Raw genomic sequence first — 22245 nt, forward strand, 5'->3', positions numbered from 1 at the left:
TTGATCGTTCCCTAGTGTCATTCACTTTTTAAATTTCTTGTGTTTCCACGTTTCTCCAGTGTGTTTTAGTACTGACGAAGGGTTGCACCTGAAACGTCTGTATGTTTTTATTCTGTGCGATTTGCAAGTGTTTTATTGGCCCCTGGTCGATCAGTATATTACTGTTTTGTTTTAACTTGTTGCGGTTTTTATCCTCTGCCATTAAACAAGAATTTATCTACTACTACTGTATTCATTTTCACTTGCTGCAGTTTTATCCCTCTTCTGAGATCGTTTGCAATTACATCCTCGATATTGGAGAGACGATAATCAGACATACCAAAACCAATGAATGAAAATGGGGCTCGATTTTGTTATTACCTTCCCTTCATAAATATATTGAAAATATTCTAAATAACTCTGGCTATGGTACTATGGCTGTCAGGCGCTAGCGCGGATTCGGAGAAAGCCCCCTTGCCAGCCGAAGGCACACTTTCTTTGTCGTTTGACAGCGCGAAACAATGATTGACAAGTACATGTGACGGAATCCGTATGCCTGATTGGTTAAGATGGCGTTAAGTGTATCGAAATTTGAACTTGATCGGATTTATGGATGAAAGTAACTGCATATCTTCAGGACGAAGGGCCGTTTTACCCATTAAATGAAAGTAATCCAGGGAAATATAAACCAGATTGCGACAATGTTTTTGCAATCCTGGATTATAAATTTGATCCATCCACATCGAACAAAAAGTAAGAAGACTGTTCATGTGATAAATATAAATTCCCATGGAATTTTTCTTGTTTGATGTTATCGTATACTCGTGTTTTTCGCGGAGCTGCAGAACGTCTCGCCTTCGGCTCGAAGTTGAATGGTTCCACGAAAAATACTCGCATACGATGACGTCAAACAGAGAAATATATATATATATATATATATATATATATATATATATATAGAGAGAGAGAGAGAGAGAGAGAGAGAGAGAGAGAGAGAGAGAGATAGAGAGAGAGAGAGAGAGAGTCGCATTTAATTCTATTGACCAAGTCATCTTGTCATCTTCATAACCAGGCTAAAGACTGGTTAGTGTTTTATGGGAAAATTAAAGTGAAAATGAAAAACAGTCTTCACAATAGAACGATGCCAGACAACGAAGTTGCTTGACGCCTCCTTATCACTTCGGTTTGTCACTGTACCTTGTTTATAACTGCGCATGCGCGACTGTACCATTATAGAAAGGTGACATGAGAAGCATGTTATATTAAATTGCAAGGCAAAGTTTGCCAAAGATGTGGCAGGAGCTTTGATTTTGAACAACTATTTCACTTCGATTATCACTCGTATAATGCTGTTTGTAAGGACGGTAAACAACACTTGAAAAATTACATCAACGTACGACTCGCCCCTACATATATCATGTGTCCGGTAACCAAGCCGTCGATGGCAACCGCCATATTGTCGCATTTAACAAAGCAGGGCCGACTGTACCACCAAACGACGGGACGAGTAGGACAAGACACTGGACCAGGGGACAAGGTAGGAAACTGATACGACTGAAATTAACCATGGAGACTGTGTTATCTCCAAGGATTTCGCTTAACAGATGATTGTTTCTCGTGACCATTAGGGTAATATGATCCATTTCACAAGCTTTCAGAAATAGCCATATGTCAGGGTAGTGGTAAAGACACTTGTCATCGAGAGATATATGCCTGACCTTTTTGCAAGAGGTTAAACGTCGTGAGTACTACCTACATTTTAGTGGTCAGCAAACGTCTTTGTACAACATTGACATGAACAAGAACGATAAAATATCGTACATACGCTGTAGGAAATTGAAGTTGATTTATAGGTTAGGACAGGTCACAGGTTGGTAAAAGTAATTTACCAGTCAATCTATACCTAAGTACTCAACACCGGCCTGAAGCGGATCTAAAGCTTTGAATATTTCTGTGAAGTGAAAAACAACATACCAAATGAGACTATTGATGACAACAGCGTGAAGTACGAGAAGATGATTGTTGAAGTAAAACAGACTTAGGCTTTGCTATAAAACGTTTGGCTATATTTTATAGTCATATTTTAACCATATGCTGTTGAGGTGACGAAAGAACACAGTAAGTAAGAATGAAGATAGTCTCTTCAGAAAACACAAATTTCAAACATGAGAAAGAAGGGACGATATCGATAATAATGTTATCAAATCTAATGACACGCGTTACAAACACAGTCGGAATTATTCCAAGCAGGAAAATAGGCACGGCCATTTCCGCATCGCGTTTATCTCCCGATATACTCAGATCACGTGCTCAGCATAGAAATGTCGCGTGATTAACTACGTAGTAAAGATTGGTAGAGACCGATGCGTCTGAACAAAAATAAACACATATGAGTAGCACCAATCTGCTCACGTGAATACTGTTAAAGTAAAGGACATAGGGATACTTTTTATGACCCGTCATACTTAATTAATTTTTTCTGTGCACAAGGATAACTACTCTAGGGATAAAGGAATAAAATGGCAATATTTTAGGCATTCTTTTCATTCTTCCCTCCTGAAATCAATAATTTAAGGAAATTGAGTAAAATTTTAGCACAATGCATATTTCGCCGGTCAACCAGAAGATTAAAATGATAAGCTGTTTAATTGTTTCAATGAATTATATCACACTAATTTGAAAACGTCTCCCCTTTCATAGTGTCATTTGATTTGATAAAACGCCCACAAAATACTAAACCAGGGTTCCACATTCTTTATGTCAACAGGTTAAGAGAACAGGGCACAAGTTCATGTTACCTTGACCTCGAACAGAAATGGCCATCCGAAACAGAGGTCCTGGTACTGCAAATGAGCAAGAAGACGAAACAACACACTCGTCATCATCTACAATGGTAAAGTCGAGTTGGTCTGACGCTCCCAAAGGTGGGTTATATGAATTTATTTGTGCCAATTACAACAATATTTAATGGTTGTTATTTACGTTGACAATCGTAAACTACCGCTGACAATTGATATGTCATAACTATTGATTAAACATTAAGCCGGGTTACAAAATTTCGTAAGTTATTTTTTAGAGCAAGAAAGGCACAGAGTCTTTCCCTCGATAACATATGAGTGAGAATAACTCAAAAGAGGCGAAACAAGTCCTAACTATTGTTTTAACGTTGTTTACGAACAATGAAGAAGAAAATTGGATATAATGTTGAGCATTTCAAAATGGCTTCTATAACACCCCTTTCATGTTTCCCAAAGTCATCTTTATATCTATGACTTGGGTTAAACATGACTTTCCCCCTAAATTATCTCGTTTTGCACGTTCAGAAATTATTTACTAGGTAAATGCTGTGCAGTCGAATATGCTTTAAAAAGATATATTACATGCAGCAAAAAAGCTGAAATAATTCAAAGTATACAATTTTGTCCCAAAACTTTCTTAAAATTGTCCATAATGTGTCAATTTTTCCCAATAACGTCGATGGCATGTTTCAGGCTCTTTAAAAAGTCTAGGTATATCGTCTACACTTGTGGCTATATTTCATGTTGATTGGGTTGATTTTAAAAATTGACCATTAAGAGAACTGGCCTGCTGGCTATTAGGAACAGCATACTTTCATAAAACTGCGTTGTACTGTAGCATATATGCAAACCCAACTGTTTTGTTTCCCAAGTCATTGTGGAGTTTGTTACTACCGGTGAAAACAAGCCTGCAACAAAATGGCTGCGTTCAGTTTCATTATGTTTATTATCGGGAGGGCTATTTTTGGTCATGGAGAAGGGGGTCAATTTTGTGCAGGCTATCAGGAAAGTCGATATTTACGCATTATATTGTCAAAAAGCACTACCCTTTCTGTTAAGGTTCTAACCGTGTGGCATTTATGCAAGATGACTTTCCCTCTAAACATTCGCAATATATGGCTACCATAGGGAGTAATAGCGCTTCGTTTGTTAAAGACATGCAGAACCGGTGTTCAGCAACATTGACTGCATTCAAGCGCGCAAGTACAGCACATACATTTGTGAGTGATCTGTCAGCTCGAGCTCCATGACAAGATGCCTGTAAGATTAGATGAAACACAGATAAGATGTTTCTACAATTGTTAGACAAAGGCATAATACAAACGATGAGGTGCAAAATCACATTCTTGCCACTTGATTAATCATTCTCATATATGACTTTTTTCTAGATTTCAAGAGACACGACTCGGTTACTGTACCTGATGACATTGTTCGCTCTATGGAGAGTCTTTCAAAGAAGGACACACGGCGATTTGCGAGGGCACTCAACATTCTCAACGAACCGGATATCGAAGACATCTTTGATGATCATGGACGCTATGGTAATGAGGAAATAAAATATCAAATTGCACTCATCTGTGTCCGAAGATATGGCCATGAAGTAGTCATAACGAAGTTTGCTGATGCACTTATGAAAGTTGGCAACGTTTCAGCCGCACGAACACTTGTTCCAGGTCGGTCACATAAATCAGTTTAGATTTTTTCAGATAGAAGAAACGTTTCGTTCTAGCGTTATTTAATCCCTTTGTATACAAGTTTATCAATATGCCAAGTGATTTGCGAACATACAGCTCTGCAAATCAGGAACGCTACTTCGCCTGAACACAAATTAATACATCTCCTTGTGGTATTCCGATATTTTTTTTCTATTGAATAGATCAAAAGTTTTTGATACACATATTGTTACAATGTTCTTCATGGCTCAAGCTGAAAGTTAGTTTTGTGCTGGCTGATTATATTAATAAATCCTCTCCTCGGATATCATTAACACAAACCTATTTTTCATTTCCCTGCATGGCACTGCTGTATTATTTTCAGTATAGAGAAATGTTTTTGTAACTACGAACTACTAAGGACTGGACATAAATTACAGGGGGGGGTGGGCCGGTGTTTTTCGAAAAACCGCTGCGTAAAAATAGTGACCCTTCAAAAGTTCATGCACAAAAATTAGTGACCCTCCCCCTTATCCGTGCATGAAATAAGTGACCCTCCCCTGTTACTCAATACCCCCCAAAAAAACCCGCAATGTATTAAAGACCCCCTTCTGACTTGCTATACTTTTTAAGTCGCCCTCCCGAAAGGAAGGCAAAATGTGGCCGATATAACGCGTTGTCCAAGAAATATCAAATCATATGTGTGTGATAATTCATGTAAATGTACTTTGCTTGAAGTGGCAGGTAAAAAGTGCATGCCTGTACAAAAAATGTAATTTTTAGATTTTATCGATAATGTTGATTCACTATACATTTAGTCGACTATAAGAAAACTACGAACGTGTATTTTCCAGTATAAAACTAGCTATATCTGTTCATATACAGATGTTTAATAACTGATATAGATATACTTGATTAGCATGGGTTGTTTACAAGTGCACATGTGAACAAGATATTTGATTTTGGAATTTCTGTCAAAATGTTGATCCACTATACATGGGAGTCTATGACAAACTATACATGGGAGTCTATGACAACACTGTCAAATAATTTTCAGAATTAAAAATTTGCACTATTTGTGCATATATGGACCCTCAATAATTGACATAATTGTGCTTGATTAGAAGAGGGTGGTAAAATGTGCATCTGTGTACAATAACTTTGTTTTTGGAATTTCGCATAAAATGTTGATCCACTATACATGGGAGTCTATGACAAATCTGTTAAAAAAAAAATTTTCAGAATTAAAAATATGCACTATTTGTGTATATATGACCCTGAATAATTGACATAATTGTGCTTGATTAGAAGAGGGTGGTAACACGTGCATCTGTGTACAATAACTTTGTTTTTGGAATTTCGCATGAAATGTGGATCCATTATACATTGTAGTCTATGAAGAAACTATGAATAATTTTTTTTAAATACAAAACTTGGTAAATCTGTGTATTTATGTATGCTTGATTATTGATATTTATGTTCTTGATTAGACTAGAGTGGTTACAAGTCCATGTGTGTGTAAGAAATTTGATTTTGGAATTTCACCGAATGTTGATTCACTATACATGGCAGTCTATGGTGAAACCCTATGAATAATTTTTTTCCGATACAAAAATAGGTAAATCTGTGCATTTATGTACACTCAATTATTGGTACTAATGTTCATGATTAGACTAGAGTGGTTTCAAGTCAATGGTTGTGCAAGAAATTTGATTTTGGCATATCACTTAAATGTCGATTCACTATACATGGCAGTCTATGATGAAACTATGAATAATTTTTTTCCAATAAAAAAATAGGAAAATCTGTGCATTTATGTACACTTGATTATTGGTATTAATATTCATGATTAGACTAGAGTAGTTTCAAGTCAATGGGTGTGCAAGAAATTTGATTTTGGAATTTCACTGAAATGTCCATTCACTATACATGGCAGTCTATGATGAAACTATGAATAATTTTTTTCCAATACAAAACTTGGTAAACCTGTGCATTTATGTACACCTAATTATTAGTATTAATATTCATGGTTAGACTAGAGTGGTTTCAAGTCAATGGTTGTGCAAGAAATTTGATTTTGGAATTTCACCAAAATGTTGATTCACTATACATTGTAGGCTGTGAAGAAACTACAAATAACTCAAAGGTTATCCGTTCCTAAATTGTTATTCAAAAGTTGTTCGACCTGAAGCTTCCAGTTGTTATTGATGACACTATGCACTATTCTGAACAGTTTGTATTCTGTCAATGTCCTCAAAAAATAAAAAATGCACATACAGCGACATGAACGTTTGACACCGACCTATACCCAATGTATTGTCAATGGAGAATGATGTCAAATAAGTAATCTCCCAAATTGTTATTGAAAGAGTTATTATAGGGGACAGTTATGCACAATAGTGTTGAATAAGTAGAAATCATGACAACTTAAATCATGTGGCTGCTTGGATCATCAATACATTGTTTATTATACCTGAAATTTGCGCCCGAAGGGCGCGCCGAAAATGGTAATGGCAGAAAATGAAAGTGCCAGGAGGTATTTTTTCTTTTTTCAGTATTCCATAACGTGCACATGCAATTTCAGCTTTGATGCATGAAAAAAGGTGACCCTCCCCCATAGGCTTGCACAAATTTTATGACCCTTCAAAAATGCTTGCGCGAAAAATGGCGACCCACCCCCAAAAAACACCGGCCCACCCCCCCCTGTAATTTGTGTCCAGTACCTAAGATGTAATTAGGGGTGTTTCGGACGCATTGGTGATTTGCGCTTACAGAGTATGTTCTTGTACATTAGACACTTATACCCTGTCTTTTTCCTTTGCGTATTCGAAGAAGTCCAAGCAACACAGGAAACGGGATATGATTGTTCAAAGGAGGGCCTGGAAAAAGGCAATCATCAAGATAAGAGGCAAGTCTTTCGGAAGAGAAATGAAGAAGACGAATCGTCGCGCTCTCTTTCATCCCGCATCAGAACAACAGATCAAGAAGAAAGACAAGGAAACATGATTAACAAGACCATGATTTTAACAGCATTGGCGATTATTTTCCCTTTCTTAACGGTTGTGATGTTTAACTGGGCGCCGTGGTCGACGTGTTCTAGTTATTGGTACTTGGTATTTGCTGGTATTAATGCTTGTGCATCCATAGCAGTGCTCAAGTCAGTTCCAAAGATTCGTCGCTGGTTGTCACGTAAGGAATAAATATTGTCCATTTTCGCATCTTTCTAATGCATTTTGCGCTGTGTAACGCAACATTTTCAAAATAATTAGAATCATTTTTTTCTCGTGCTATCTATCGTTTGTGTACCGTTTGTTATCATACTTGAAACACTTCGATCGTTCAAGCTGTTTTGATTATCGTGGGGAATAAATTGCAGAACGTAGTTGAAGTTTCTAAAATTTGTCCTTTGGTGGAATACTGCAGTCTTTCCTGAACCCATGGTTTTTAGTTCGGGTCGGAGAGCTGGTACCCATGAATACCAAATGGTGTCCTACTACCTGAGCTCATAATCCAACAGGTTTATGCCATGCCTATAGTGTACATTGCAAAAGTTGTCAGATAGTATAGAGGCAAATTAAATGCCTTGTCTTGCTCAGATTGGTCACCTTGATCACTCTTAACAAGACAAAACAGGTTTATTTATAGTACCTGAAGTAGTGAAATGCGCATAAATATATTAATGTCATGGCTGACAAAAACTTGAAGTAAATATGACCGACGACATTGGTTTTCAGCTTTTGGAGAATTGGAGAGAGCATATTTTTAAAATTTTGAACGAGACCTCCTAATTATGGCAAAATGTGTTGAGAATTTTAAATTAGTGGCATCTTTAAGTCAGCTAATTCAAGGACTTTGCTCATTATTTCAACACTCATGCTAACTAAAAGACACTTTATACCCTACATGTCTGGATGTTTATCAGGATATATTAGAAAGAATTGCCCCCAGGGACATCCATCCCCTTGTTTAAGATCATTTGATGTTCTTGGAGAAAGTAAACCCTACCCGACTTTTGTGAAAATCGACCGCTCGTGCGACCTCATTTAAAAACGCATCTCCATTTTCAAATCAAATTTTAATCATATCTAGAGATTAAATACAGCAATGGTGGCCACTTCGATTTAAATTGTAGGTAACTTTAGAAAGGTAATTTGTTTCCGTACTACCAGGCATGCTTGTTGATCACCGAATATAGTATCGCTAATTTTTAAGAGAATTGCTGAACGTTGTCTTGAGGAACATTTTAGGAACAGTTGAATTCTTTCGAGGTGCACACTAATTCTTCATATTCCCCTATGACATTGACACAATCCCTTGAAATAAATGCGCCTTATCACAATCACCTTATCGCTACATGTCACTGCCCTAATGAGTCATTGAAACGTGTGTGTATAGTAAGTGAACAGCAATTCGACATATCGATCATATCTTGTCTTTTTTCGACTTCAGTTTAAAAAAGTTACTTAAGTGTACAGATTTCATATTTTGTCTTATGTATGTATGTATGTATGTATGTATGTATGTATGTATGTATGTATGTATGTATGTATGTATGTATGTATGTATGTATGTTTGTATGTATGTATGTACGTAAGATATTCTTGTTGTTGTTGTTGTTGTCATTATTATTGTTATTATTATTATTATTATTATTATTATTATTATTATTATTATTATTATTATTATTATTATAGCTACGCCACACATAGATTTAAGGAGACCTTCAAGATCCTTCACTGGTTCAGGACACGATGAAATCTTACGTCAAATAAATCTAAATTACAGAAGTAATAAGAGAGAAAATGACGTCTTCGTTGAAGTAAGTACAATAAGTATAAAACTTCAGCTGTCTTCACTTACTTTCAAACTTGATCAGTTTGTTTTTCCCATAACTACCCATAACTACCCATAAAAACCCATAACTACCTACTTTTAAAAATGAAGAAGTGAGTGTAAAGTTATCCTACTTTATAAGCACATCAAATATTTCATCAGGTATGCAAAGTGATGAACAAAACACCGTCAGTCGTCTCCGAAAGGTATTTCAAGATAATAAAGTTAGACTATATTAGGCAAATAAAATTGCCTAAACTTCAAAATTATCGATAAAGAAAACAAGGCCAGTCGTCACCGAAAGATATTTAAAGATAATAAAGTTACACTATATTTGGCAAATAAAATTGCCTAAACTCGAATTTGTCATTCACTTCAAATATCCAACAATAAAGAAGTGGCTATGGCCAAATGAAAGAAATGGAATTGCATTTTCCCTCAGGTACAGATGAGTGCAAGCAAGGGGAAAGGCCGACTCCTAGGAGGAAATTGGAGGCATTGTGTCACAGACTTACCAAAGTGCTCTTGTTGAGTGAAAAAGACAAAATTAAGTGTTCGGCAAAGCATCGTAAGAAAAATGTACAAGGTCGACTACCATTCAGCCAGGAGAGTTACACATTTGAGGAGAGTCCAACTCACGTATGTGTGGTTAAATATCCCAGCCTTATATTACACCCCTGATCTGTAAAACCTGGATGGCAGGGGTGAATGCAAAGTCTCTGTGACCTAACATACCCAAAGTTGTTCGGAATGGACTAGATGATAGGTAATACTAATGAATTTCAGTCTGCTCTTTTGGATTCCTGTTGTTGTAATATTGACAAAATAATTCAATTAGTGTAGTAACTCTAGACACAAGAAAAGTGTTTGATCTTTTAAACAATGTCATTCTGATTCAAACACTTAGAATTGATGGCGCCGGAGATATCGCACAGGTTTTTTCCAGTCATATCTTGCTAACCGAGAACAGTGTATTGCTCTCAACGGATCCAAATCAGACAGTCTTACATTATCAGTAGGCATACCCAAGGGATAATTTCTGGGTCTTCTTTTTCTGCTATACATTAATGATATGCCTGTACATACATCTGAATGTAAAGTAGAGATGTTTGCTGATGACACAACAATGCACACGTCGGCGAAGACCACAGGTGAATTAGAATGTAAACTTCACAGTGACCTGGAATATGTTAATAAGTGGTGTTCATCCAACAAAATGTGCCCGAATACCGAAAGCAAATGCATGTTGGTCACAACGAGGTAAAAAGTCACACTTGGCCATCCCAGTGCTAAACTTTCACGTTGGTGACAATCATACTGTAAAGGAAGAATGTGAAAAAACTGCCTAGAGTTCAGGTTCAGAGTAATTTATTAGGGACATCACATGTTAGTAGTAGTGTGAAAAATATAGAGTAAACTGTATCTTCTTGCTCTTCGTAAATTTAATACACATACCTTTACCGACACTTTTACTCAATAACCTAATTGTGCTGTAATGTTATTGTTATCGCTATATTTTTGTATATCTTGTCGATAAGTTTTTTGGTACTCGACTTGTGAAAAAGGCGTGTTTCTATCAAAACTATCAAGTTAAAATAGTGATTACATAAAATACATTATTATTATTACTACTATTATTATTATTATTATTATTATTATTATTATTATTATTATTATTATTTTTATGTTGTTGTTCTTGTAGTTTTTGTTGTTGTTGTTGTTGTTGTTGTTGTTGTTGTTGAACATGAGACAATCAGAGGTTCATGACATAGTACATGTGCCTACCTCGGGAGTGACAGAGCGCCATGTATGAATTATGAAGTAGTCAAAATCATGCTATAAGTAAGAAACAAAAGAGAAAAGCGGCTTGTGTCATCAGTGACATTAGATAGAAAGGGACAACAATGTGAGCCTTACAACTAATTTGATATGCCAGCAATGAAATATGATTAAGACAGACAAAAAGTGGGCCCTTTCATACTATACTGAAATAATAAGGCCAACTAAAACTTTAAGGAGGGCCAACGTGTCAAGTGCAACTGTTTTCAGTTGGTGTAATCTTGCATATTTTCTGGTTTTGTTTTTGAGGTTTTATATGGTCTAGGTGGCTGTGGAAAGACTGAAATTGCCTGTTCATATGTATGGAAGAACTGGAGACGCTATGACAGTGTGATTGTCTTAAATGGGAAATCGAACAGTTTCCTCGACTTCGGGTTCAAGAAAATGTTGGAGGTATTTAGGAATATTGTCAAACGTTTACAGTGTACATGGCAGCTTTTCAAGACACAGATCTACACGTGGCCACTGTCGCTATCTCAGCCTAGACAGACAACTGGTCACGTCTATTATCATGTAAAACCCATGTTTTATCTTGTATACCATGTAAAACCCATGTTTTATCTTCAGAGTTTGTTTTACTTCCTTCCGGTCGGCGTTTTCAGTCCCCGGCTTGCAGGTCAAATCGGCGCAAACATTCTTTTATTCCAACCGCAGTGCGGCTTTTAAATGAAAAGAAATGATGTCAAGCTTTTTATCCAGTGTCTGTCTGTTGTTTGTTTTTATTTATTTCTCTTTTGTAGATTTCTCGTTCGTGCGTGTAAGTTTTCTCAGTCACCATTTTAATTGCCCAGTGTTTGGGATGAATAAAGTATTGATTGATTGATTGATTGATTGATTGATTAAGACTCATGTTCACAGTACAATCCCCATTGTGATTTTTTCCACCCCGTAATGCCGCTCAAAAATGACGCAATAAACCGTAAGTTTCCAGATTTCTTGCGGTTACCAAAGCCAGCGGTACCACTGCACTTAGACTTGGTTCAAGTCTGTGAATAAAAATAATTTGGTGAATGCGATGTATAAAAGAAATCGCGAGTTTTTTTCTGACCGTGACGTAGTAGAGTTATTGCTGGATTAGGTGCCGGTGATTCCGCGAGAAACTTACTTCCAATCGTCTTCACTCAACAAATGCGCAAATGCACCTAAAGTTCAGACAGCGTAGTTTTGATTTTACTGCGATCAAGTTCACTTAAAGAGTTTCAAACGGAAAAGTATCACTATTGCATCATATACTGCCGAAATGACATTCTTTAACATATTCACCGACTTGAACAAAATCTAGATCTACATTGCACTGTCTTTAGGGAAAATAACAAAACACGGAGGTGTAGAAAAACATGAGAATTTGTTTTCTCCTAGGAGTTGAATGCATATAATAGCATCAGTCATAGTAATAGAGTTTGTTGCATTAAGAGAACACAGTCGGACACCCTAAGCACTTTCTCCGATATTAACAATTAATTTAGGGGAAATGTTTCTACTCCAACACATGAAATGTGACATTTTGTACGTCTTGTTTCATATGTCTTTTTTCGGCCCAGCAAATTGATTGTATTTCTAGAACTGATCTGACAATTACGAACATGAACTTGACAGCGATTTGTTGTAGTTCAGTAGCCCCAACTCTCCCCGATGATTTCCCTCTATATTCTCACCGCGGAACATTCTGGTTTTGCGTCGCGATTTAATAATTTTTGCATCACATCACAGTGAAAACAAATGATCTAGGTTCGGATTTACTGTACAATATATTCAACGTTTAAATGTACATGAATGTTTAGTTCTACTCTATGTCAAACAATCCCTGTATCGTTCACCGACTTGTATTCTGAATCTAACGATACTTTGTAGTCGTGTAACAGCTGTCTTTGTAGTTTGGCGAAAAGTTGGAATGTAAACAATAACAAATAAATGAATGAAATGAGTAAAGGATAACATTCGCTATGTGACCATATGCACTTGATTGAACTACGCTTTAAATGTTTTTGATGAAACGACTGTGAATTATTTTATTAGAGCTGTATGCATTAGAAAGTCTCTTGTTCAAACAAATCGATTGGTCATTGTCGTGCTCCATTCTCCACTCATACTGTGTATAACTAATGATAATTCAAACCAATTCTAATTGTTTACAGCATTGAACAGTAGGGTTGTATGATTTTCCGATTAAAATATAAAACCACAATGACCACGTGCAATACCCTACCAGTGAAATGTCTACTCTACAATTTGACTGATCAGGATGTAAGAGATGCACAATTCACACTGATCACAGATACATTTCTCAAAATCTTCTGAATGATAATATAGCTTTTTGACCGTCATTATCTGCAAAGAAGAATAATGGTTGTTTCTCTCCAAAAGCATCTACTTGTTTTTGTTTGCTTCCATAGCGTACTTTTCATACAATTTTAAAAGGCGAACTTAACGTGCTTTTTTCCAAGCTTGATCACTTTATTGTATTTATATAGCCAATTTATGAAGCAGCTTCCCATGTTAGGTGGTGATATTGAACCAAATCCAGACCATGTCACTCCAAACTGGGCACTTTCATTTTCAACAAACAAAGTTAGTCATTAAAATTTGCACTAGTGTTCCCTAAAGGTTTATTATATTATTACGCCTTGCCAGTCGGATTATGATTGGTCGAGCTGACCACGTGACTGACCACAAATACACAGTTACGTGGTTGGTTTACATGCCTGTGAATATGTATAATAGGATTTACAACTCAAAGTGTCGTAACTTTACAGCTCAAACGTAAATCATAACCAATCACACAATAAAATGGAGCACTTGTGGGCAAGTTGAGATACTTTTTTAATGAAAACATTTTCGGATTTGCCAAATGTTTAAAGCACGGGTGACAGTGCATTACGTAATTCTCAGTTCAGGGGCCCAGTTATATTTCGCTTGAAATATTTTCGCAAATTTTGACGGTTTTCTTGGGTTCGTAGATAATATTATTGAAATAATAGACTCCGCCCGACCATTAACGCTTATTTGTGGGCGCGGGCTCGAGGAAAGTCAAAATTAACGATCTAGGTTTGCCGAGCCCCTTAATTTTTTGCTTTCCTCTTGCCCTTGCCCATAAATAAACGGTATTGATCAGCGCGTCGCCCGTCTAATTGCTTTTGAGTTATGATTTACGAGTGATTCTTCTTTTGGCCTTTGTGAAATATTACTGCAGGCTTTAACAATCATATTGCTAACATTCACCAACAGCCCTTGGGATTACATCAATAAAAATTTTAATTCTTTTTCGCTTTTTTTCAAACGCAAGAATATGAACATGGATTTATCTGACGCAGAAAAGGGTCCAAGCAGTATCAGACTTGCTGCCCTTAACAAGCTGTCGAGTATGAAAGATTGGTTACTTGTAATCGATGATGTAGATGACCCTCGATTTATCAAACAAGCTCTTCCAAAATCAGCACATCTGCAGAATGGACATATTTTGATAACTTCGAGAGTTGGAGCTGAATGGGATGATTGGTATGAAACTATCAATACATTTGTGCGTCCTTTTTCACCAGAAGATTCTGCATTGTTTCTAATTCGGCATGAAAAGAAAAAACCTTTGACGCTACAAGAGGCAAGAAATACTCTGGAAAAACTCAAGTCAAGTAACCGTGAAGAATATGATGCTCTCATGTGGCTTGGTGGTGAGGAGGGATTGCATGGACTACCCCTGGCACTGAAGCAGGCGAGAAATTACATTTCGAAAAATAATGTAACTTTCAAAAAGTATAAACAGATGTACGAAAAGTGTAAGCTGGGTATGCTTGAATGCGATCATGACAGAGGATCACTTGAAGCTTGGATTGAATATCATAAAATTGACACAGAACTTGAGTCAACTTTACAAACCTGCATTGAGAAACATGCTCATGGAATGAAAGATTTAAGTGAGGAAAAATTGCAAGATGAATTCAAGATGACAGAATATCAAGCTAGCGTGGTAAAAAGGGCAATCGATGGAACAAAAGCACAAGAGTTTGTTGAATTCGCCGATGAGAGTAGTATGAATGTAATAACGACCTGGCAGATAAACTATAAGAAAACAGTAAAAGACAAACACACAAAGGAATATGCATATAATATCGGCAAGTTCGAAAAAAAAACCCAGTACATTCTGCGATTATTAAACACAGCTTCAGCTATGCTTTTTAATGGGCCTGATGGTTCAACCGTTTTTTCTTTAATCAGCACTGCATCAGCTAGGTCGGTTTTATCAAGACTCCAAAGCTTACGACAGAGCGCATGGATACCTGAAAAAGTCTTTGGAAATGAGAAAAAGATACTTGAAAAGAAAATTCGGAACATACAAGGTTGGGAGTGTTGCATGCAGTATGACAAACCTGGCAAGGAACTACATTCTGTCGTCGTCAAACGAGGTAGCAGATACGGAAAGGTTACTGAATAAAGCCATGAAAATAAAAAGGAATCTGATGGCGGAAACAAATGAATATTTTCAGTTAGGTAAGAATAGTTTTAAGCTGACAACAAGCAACACAACAACGAAGGTTAATCTGTCCACGCGTTAAAAATCGCATAGTTTTTAGAATTATCAGCAGCATTGCATTCATATTCTCATTTAACAGCTGTGCCCCGATTATGACTTGCCTCGGTGTTATCCTAACAAAGTACCCTCTATTTGTTCCATTCATTCAAGCGTTAGACTGATGGCACATAAACGGAGCCAGCATTACGCAAATGATATACGAATCATTTTAGATCATGCTTCACAATAATGAAACTTAAAAAATCTTTTTAAAAGTATGAAAAAATTACTCCTTCTAGGTGTGTATTATTTAGCCGTCTTCTACCGTCAACAAAAGAGCGACCGTGAGTCAGAGTTCGCCAAAGAAATCATCCTAGAGGAATACAAACGTCTTTATGAAGCTGAAGTTGAGTTGACTGATCTGCATACAGGTAAAACTTTTAAGAAAAAAGAACAATAAGTATATTGCAACTGTTTAAATAGTTATGAATGTTTTTGCGGCAGACATTCAAAGTTTTATACAGTGAAAAGGGTGACTTTAATGTTCTGCATGTCGTATCTATTACCATGTTCATTGGGTATGTCATATACATATTTATTTATTGCATTTAGATTCATCATTTTTAACTCGACTTGTTTCTTCCTCCAGCATTCCAACCTGAAAAAATGATCATTTGAGGAGCTGGATTGAATTGATGATGTTGCAGTTGCTACAAGGTTAAGATGAAACAGAGTCATCGTGATCTATGAAAGTCAAGTATGCATTTTCAAATCTTTGAACTACAAGCCCTGTAGTTCCATCTGTAATTGATTGAAAACTGCTTGCTACATTTTGATACGTTCGCAGTCACCTTTTTCAACTAATAACATCGATAAAGATAACGATGACGCAATATTTCTTTTAGCTTTTTCTCGTTGTATATTCAAGTGTGTGAGATGAACATATCTGTCTTCGCATTCGCTGTCATTGTATACTGTTTTCATCCGATATATTTTAAGATAAACATGGTAAACAATTAGTTTTATTAACTTTTACAATTATTTGTCGTTTGCGAATTATAAGAGTACTACGTAGAATTGAGTGTACTTGAACGAGTCGGTCAGCTGTCACGTTCGTTAATTTAGATGAGACATGTTTATCTTGACTGCAAAACACCGTCGTTTGTTTAATAAATTTAAGCATTGCCATTTGATTTTGTGCACAATATTGTATCATAACAATTAACAATTTTCGTGGATAGAACGTGTAGATACCTGTACCTTACCCAAGGTAGTTACAGAAGATGAACACAACTGGAACTAATTCGGGATAATAGGATCTTTATATTTTTCAAATTTCTAAAAGGTGTTAGCCTATAGTTGAATTTTGTAATATTACAAATTACTCATAAATACAAGTGCATAACATAAAAAGAAAAGCAGATGAGCTTACATTTGCAGATTAAACCGACATTACTTCACCATCCAATTACCCAAAATTAGTTCCAATCGTGTTTTTGACATAAATTGTCGTGCGAGCAACTACAATTGCATCTGTTTAATTTGCATTGTCACAATTATTTGTTAATCGGTCGTTCAATATGGTTTCAATTCCGAACATTTTCGTGATATTAAAGTAGGTGTACTCTATATTTTGTCATTTATCAACCTGGACCGGTTTTTTCTTCGTTAAATATTATGTTTACATTTTGTGTAAATGTAATGATCATTCTTGAACTTGTGATGTGTAATCTCAGTTACAATTTCAATCGGTATGAAGTTTATGAAATATGTTCATTTTTAATGGTAACTTACATCACTAGTCTTTGTTATCTTCATCATTAATGGCCCTTCAGTTAACGCATAGCGTTATAAATACGTGACCTCGCACTAAAGTGCTTTTATTTGCATTTTGAAGAACTTATCAGTCTACAGTTTAAATAATCAGAAGCATGTATTTTCCCACTTGTCTATTTGTGAACATTTTTTTCTTTTGAACATAATGCGCATAGAATAAAATATTTCGACCTTAGAATCTGCTGTACCTATGAACTGTGCCACGTTAAACGACAAAACAATGTTACTGTTTAATCAACTCGTTTTACAGTGCCACACTAATTGTGTCTTGTTAACAAGAACAGCTGTCATGAATAAAATGCTGTGTTTTCATACCGTATGACGTTAGTTTGACTTTAATTTGTCTCTGATGGTCGTACATTTGGCATCAACAAGTTTTCGCTACTAGGCAACGAAAATATTTGACAGTAAAACGGGAAATAACTTGTTATTGGCTTGTTACCAACATTACTTGTCGTGTGTGTTTGTGTGTGTTTGTTTTTGTTTGTGTGTGTACGCGCGCGCACACTCACGCAGTATTTATCACAGGTATATTTACACAAACAAGTAGCAAAACAGAATCACTAATGGATTATCGGCAAGAGTAAAGGTTGGTGGACAAAGCACTTCGTGTTAACCACTAATCAGTTAGGGAATCATTAGGAATACGGTTAATTAGATAGGGAGTACATGGCCAGAGCCGCCACTCCATCCCAACGCCACAGCTATTCACTATCTTTTTTTTGAAAAAAAAATCATTGTCCACATGAATTCAAACTGTGGCCATGTGTAATTTCTAACTTCAGTAAATGTTGATGAATTTGTTTCGCTAGTACCAATTTGAAACTTTGTACGGTGACTCTTTATTTTTCCTGATTTAGTGAGAGAATTATTGAAATTTTATTCGAGGAAACTGAGAGCAAAAGTTGAATTCTTTCTTTTTCGAAGCGCATTCTACATTAACATCAGCAGACAATTCAAGGCAAGTGAACTTAGAAATCGTGCACGTAGTAGCACTGTACCACAGCATGTTAATCTCCTATCCGGAGGCCTGGGGCTATCCGTTTGTTTGCAGCGTGCCGAGGCGAGAATAATGTGCGACCGTTGAACAGGCGGGGCTGGTTCACGAAAGGCAGAAAAGTATTATGCATTTTCTGTTTTTAATAGGTCTTTGTCATTTCAATGAGCCTCTGCAGTATTTTCAGTTTATAGACAACAGTAGACCTTATTAGAAAATAACCTAACAATATGCTCCGGGAAAAAGAATGAGCTTGGGAGGGGGGAGAGAAACGAAGCATCGGCACAAAACAGGGACAGATGATAAGCTTAGCGTGCCAAGAACCTTACTTTTCTAATGTAGAAAGCTCGTATGATGGAAATGACAGCACTCATAGACAATTGATTGCGTATCAAGTTGAGGGACGGTCGAATTCATGATATCACTTAGCGACCTGCCTTGTCTGAAGGTCAAACTCTTTACACTGGTGTCAGACTTAATTTCTACCAACTAGTGCCTCCACTTTAAAATACTGAGAGACTGTTTGTAGAACCTAGAGTCGTCTTTGTTCATAATTTCGTTGTTGGGCAACGAAATGTCACCAGAAACAATGAAAACATGTAAAGCATGACGGCGTGAGATATGCAAGCCATCATATTAACTTTTATCACTAATAAGGTTACACATCTGCCTAATATGTCGCTGACAGGTGCTCCACAATGTGATGGCACGCGGCCTGCCGGTTATATCTAAGGTATTTGATCGTGCACTTACTTCAGCATTGTTATACAAACAAGCATGCCTTGCACAGGCAACTCATAGGGTTATTATGGCTCGCTTGTTGGGCATTCATGACGAAATCACCGTTTTTACAACATTACCGCAAATTAATGACATGTCAAAAGCTATTCTCAAGGAGCCAGAGAGAATTCAGTGCTAACCGACAGGATTCTGGTTTGCCTGATTTAACAGCGTTCAATGAGATGACACCGAAGGGTTTGTATAGAGGCCAAGGGAATTGGATTCAAAAATAATTCCAACGAGGTTTTGACTCTCAGGGTAGGTGTCAAAATACACTTTTGAAAATAGTACCTCGCAAAAGCCCAAGCCTGTGAGCACAATCAACCTGTAACTCCTGAAGCCGTTAGTTTAATAATGTTATAAATGTATTTATTGAGAAAAACAATCTGAACTTCGCAGATAACATGTTATTTTGTAGTCATTTTGCTTTCCTGCTGATGTAGAAGTGAGAAGGACGCAAAAACCCTAATATCTGATATTACGACTTCTACTTATGTATCCAAACAAAGAAGGACATACTTGTGAAAGGAACAACATTGCAAATATAAAGGTGCTGAATAGTATCGTCATCAATATATGGGAGATTTGAGTTTTCGAAAAGATTCTTCAAGGCAAATCGTCCCGGTTTATGCATTGCGGCATCCACATGCTTAAAAAAAACTTTGTTGTTCGGTTTTCATGGTCACGACCAGCTGCCATTTGAAAGGAACATTTTTAAGGTGTCATGCTTAGACAATAAGTATTTCAGTGTAACATCGAAGAGTTTTCAAATTTATTGTCTACGGAGCAACGGATGAATTCAGGATACTACAGGTGGCCGCCTTTGAGATAGCTAGCGTCAACATCTGCACATTGTTTGCGTCACACTTGACAAACACACAAGACGTGTCTGCCAACTAGGCCAGTAAGAGGACAACGTTGCGAACTTATGGTATTTTTTCTTGACACCTAGGTCATACAAGTTTCCTGATTTTCCTGTCAAACGACGAAATTTGACCGGACACAATGGGGACCCAGATTATGAGGGCGGCGCACGCTAAATATATGTAAGCCGTGCGACCTGCTATTAAGGCACAGTCAACTAGGAAAAAAAAGCAGACCACGCGCGGCACGCCGTTTGATATCATGGTCTTCTTGAAAAACTATGGCCTTTTCATATTAAAATGAGCTTCACATGTGTCAGACGTCTCAGACACTTCGTGCATAATTGAAATAACATGACATTATGCGAAAAGTAGGAGGGATATCCCACAGTCCTGTGCGTGGCGCCCTTTTCTGATACAAACACAAACAAACATGAACGTGTGCGTCGGTGACGAGCTTGAAGACGAACTCGAAATTGAAAAACTTTAAAACAGTAGCTTTGACAGTGATTTTGACCTGTTCTTTTGGGAAGAAAGCAATGAGAAGTTGTAGATATCAAGTTGTAGGCGAGCTTTGAACTGATGCCATGCCGACAGGAAAGTACAATAACTGTCATTTTCAGGCGTGAATAAAACAGTTTTGACTCGCAAGCAAACACCCGATGTGCCTAGAATTTACCTCGGGGCAAAGGGGAAACAAAACCGATCCGTTAAATCGTAGGCAACGCACCGGGCTTGAATCAGCCGTTTCCACTGTCACTGCAGCGAAGAAAATGGCGCACATGACTTTCGACAGTCTCATCATGAACATGGAAACTCTACTTTCATGGCTTGCACTTGCAGTTAGAAAGTAGACTGTGTTTGAGGTCAACGTTAATAAATATTATGCACATTTGGTTGATTAGAAGTGTACGTAGCATACGCTTGCATCTAACCAGTAATTCAAATATCAACATTTTCACATCATCTTAGATTGAAATATTTTTATTCACAGAATATTTTTCTTGCTGTCCATTGCTGATTGACAATTTCCTTTGGCCATGAACCATTCAATCGACATTAAAGCCTGTGTTGGCACCAGATTGTCTCATCAGAAAATTTACCCACCATATTACAATTTCAAAAAGGCTATCACACCTCCATAATCCTCTTACAGACTAGAACAAAGGCGATCCCAGGGATCGCGAACATGTCCTTTTAACCTTACCCGGACATCTACTGGTCGGTTTGTTTTCAGGCATATTTTTACAATAGCAATGTGAATGAAATTCGAACACACGGGACACGGCGGAAACCCCCGATACAGTGATGGATCTTGTCAGGACGCACGGCAAAGGGTTAGGACAAATTCATTTCCCAATGCAATACATTGTTGCATTTTGATATGCAAATTTATATCTGTAAGGTTAGATCACATATTGTCGTTCTCATTGAATTCAATTGCCTTCGTTTGTGTTACTGTATTTAATTTTTATGTATTAACGACAGACGTGTGGCTCTTTATGTTTATGCTTTTTTATCTCTCCCGCGTAGATTTTAGATAACTGAATGTATGCAAACGAATTATTATGTCTATTTCTTTGTTGAATTGCTTAGATAGGGATTACAACATGATGTCATCAACGGGAATACGGAAGTAACAAAACACAAAATGGAGGTGCACACTTCCCGTCAAAAATGACCACAACACCAAATATATAAATGCATTTTGCCGTGAGAGGGACTAGTAATAAGTTAAAAAGAATTTCCAGTTGGTATACGGTATTTCAAAGACCATTATCTTAGTTTTTACTTAGAGGCATTATTGATGCCGACCACAAAAGCATGTGGACGGCACTGCCATGCAAATTTTAATGGCTCAGGGTCACAGACATCACTGTTAATATCATTTATCAAATTATATATTGTATTACTGGATGGATGACAGGGGTACGAATATGAATTTCAACGACAAGGCACGAGGTCATTTAGGGGAACTCTAGTATACATACAATTTGACTTAAGGAAGATATGAGGGAACACCCATTTATCGAATCAGGTATTCCATACATCGAACTTTACATAACAAAAAGTGTTGTTGCATCTAACGCGATTTTTGTTGGCAAATATATGAGACAAAAAGCTACTGTGTTTGGTATGCATACTTCTTAAAAATAAAAAAGTG

At 36.9% G+C, this 22245-nt stretch overlaps 2 protein-coding genes across 2 annotated transcripts in view; one reads left to right on the top strand and one right to left on the bottom strand.

Moving 5' to 3' along the window:
* LOC139125764 (guanylate-binding protein 3-like) overlaps window positions 1-22245 on the bottom strand; it is a 95253-nt gene that overhangs the window by 8725 nt on the left and 64283 nt on the right. The window lies entirely within an intron of this gene.
* Window positions 1425-17257, top strand: LOC139125765 (uncharacterized). Its single transcript, XM_070691860.1, has 10 exons — window positions 1425-1516; window positions 2747-2903; window positions 4166-4318; window positions 7262-7618; window positions 9124-9248; window positions 11351-11494; window positions 14385-15207; window positions 15311-15583; window positions 15905-16036; window positions 16255-17257. Exons 2-10 carry the CDS (start codon window positions 2795-2797, stop codon window positions 16281-16283), a joined length of 2145 nt encoding a protein of 714 aa, XP_070547961.1. The 5' UTR covers window positions 1425-1516; window positions 2747-2794; the 3' UTR covers window positions 16284-17257.

Source organism: Ptychodera flava, assembly GCF_041260155.1.
Source record: "Ptychodera flava strain L36383 chromosome 3 unlocalized genomic scaffold, AS_Pfla_20210202 Scaffold_26__1_contigs__length_13983176_pilon, whole genome shotgun sequence".
In the NCBI taxonomy this organism is placed as follows: Eukaryota; Metazoa; Hemichordata; class Enteropneusta; family Ptychoderidae; genus Ptychodera; species Ptychodera flava.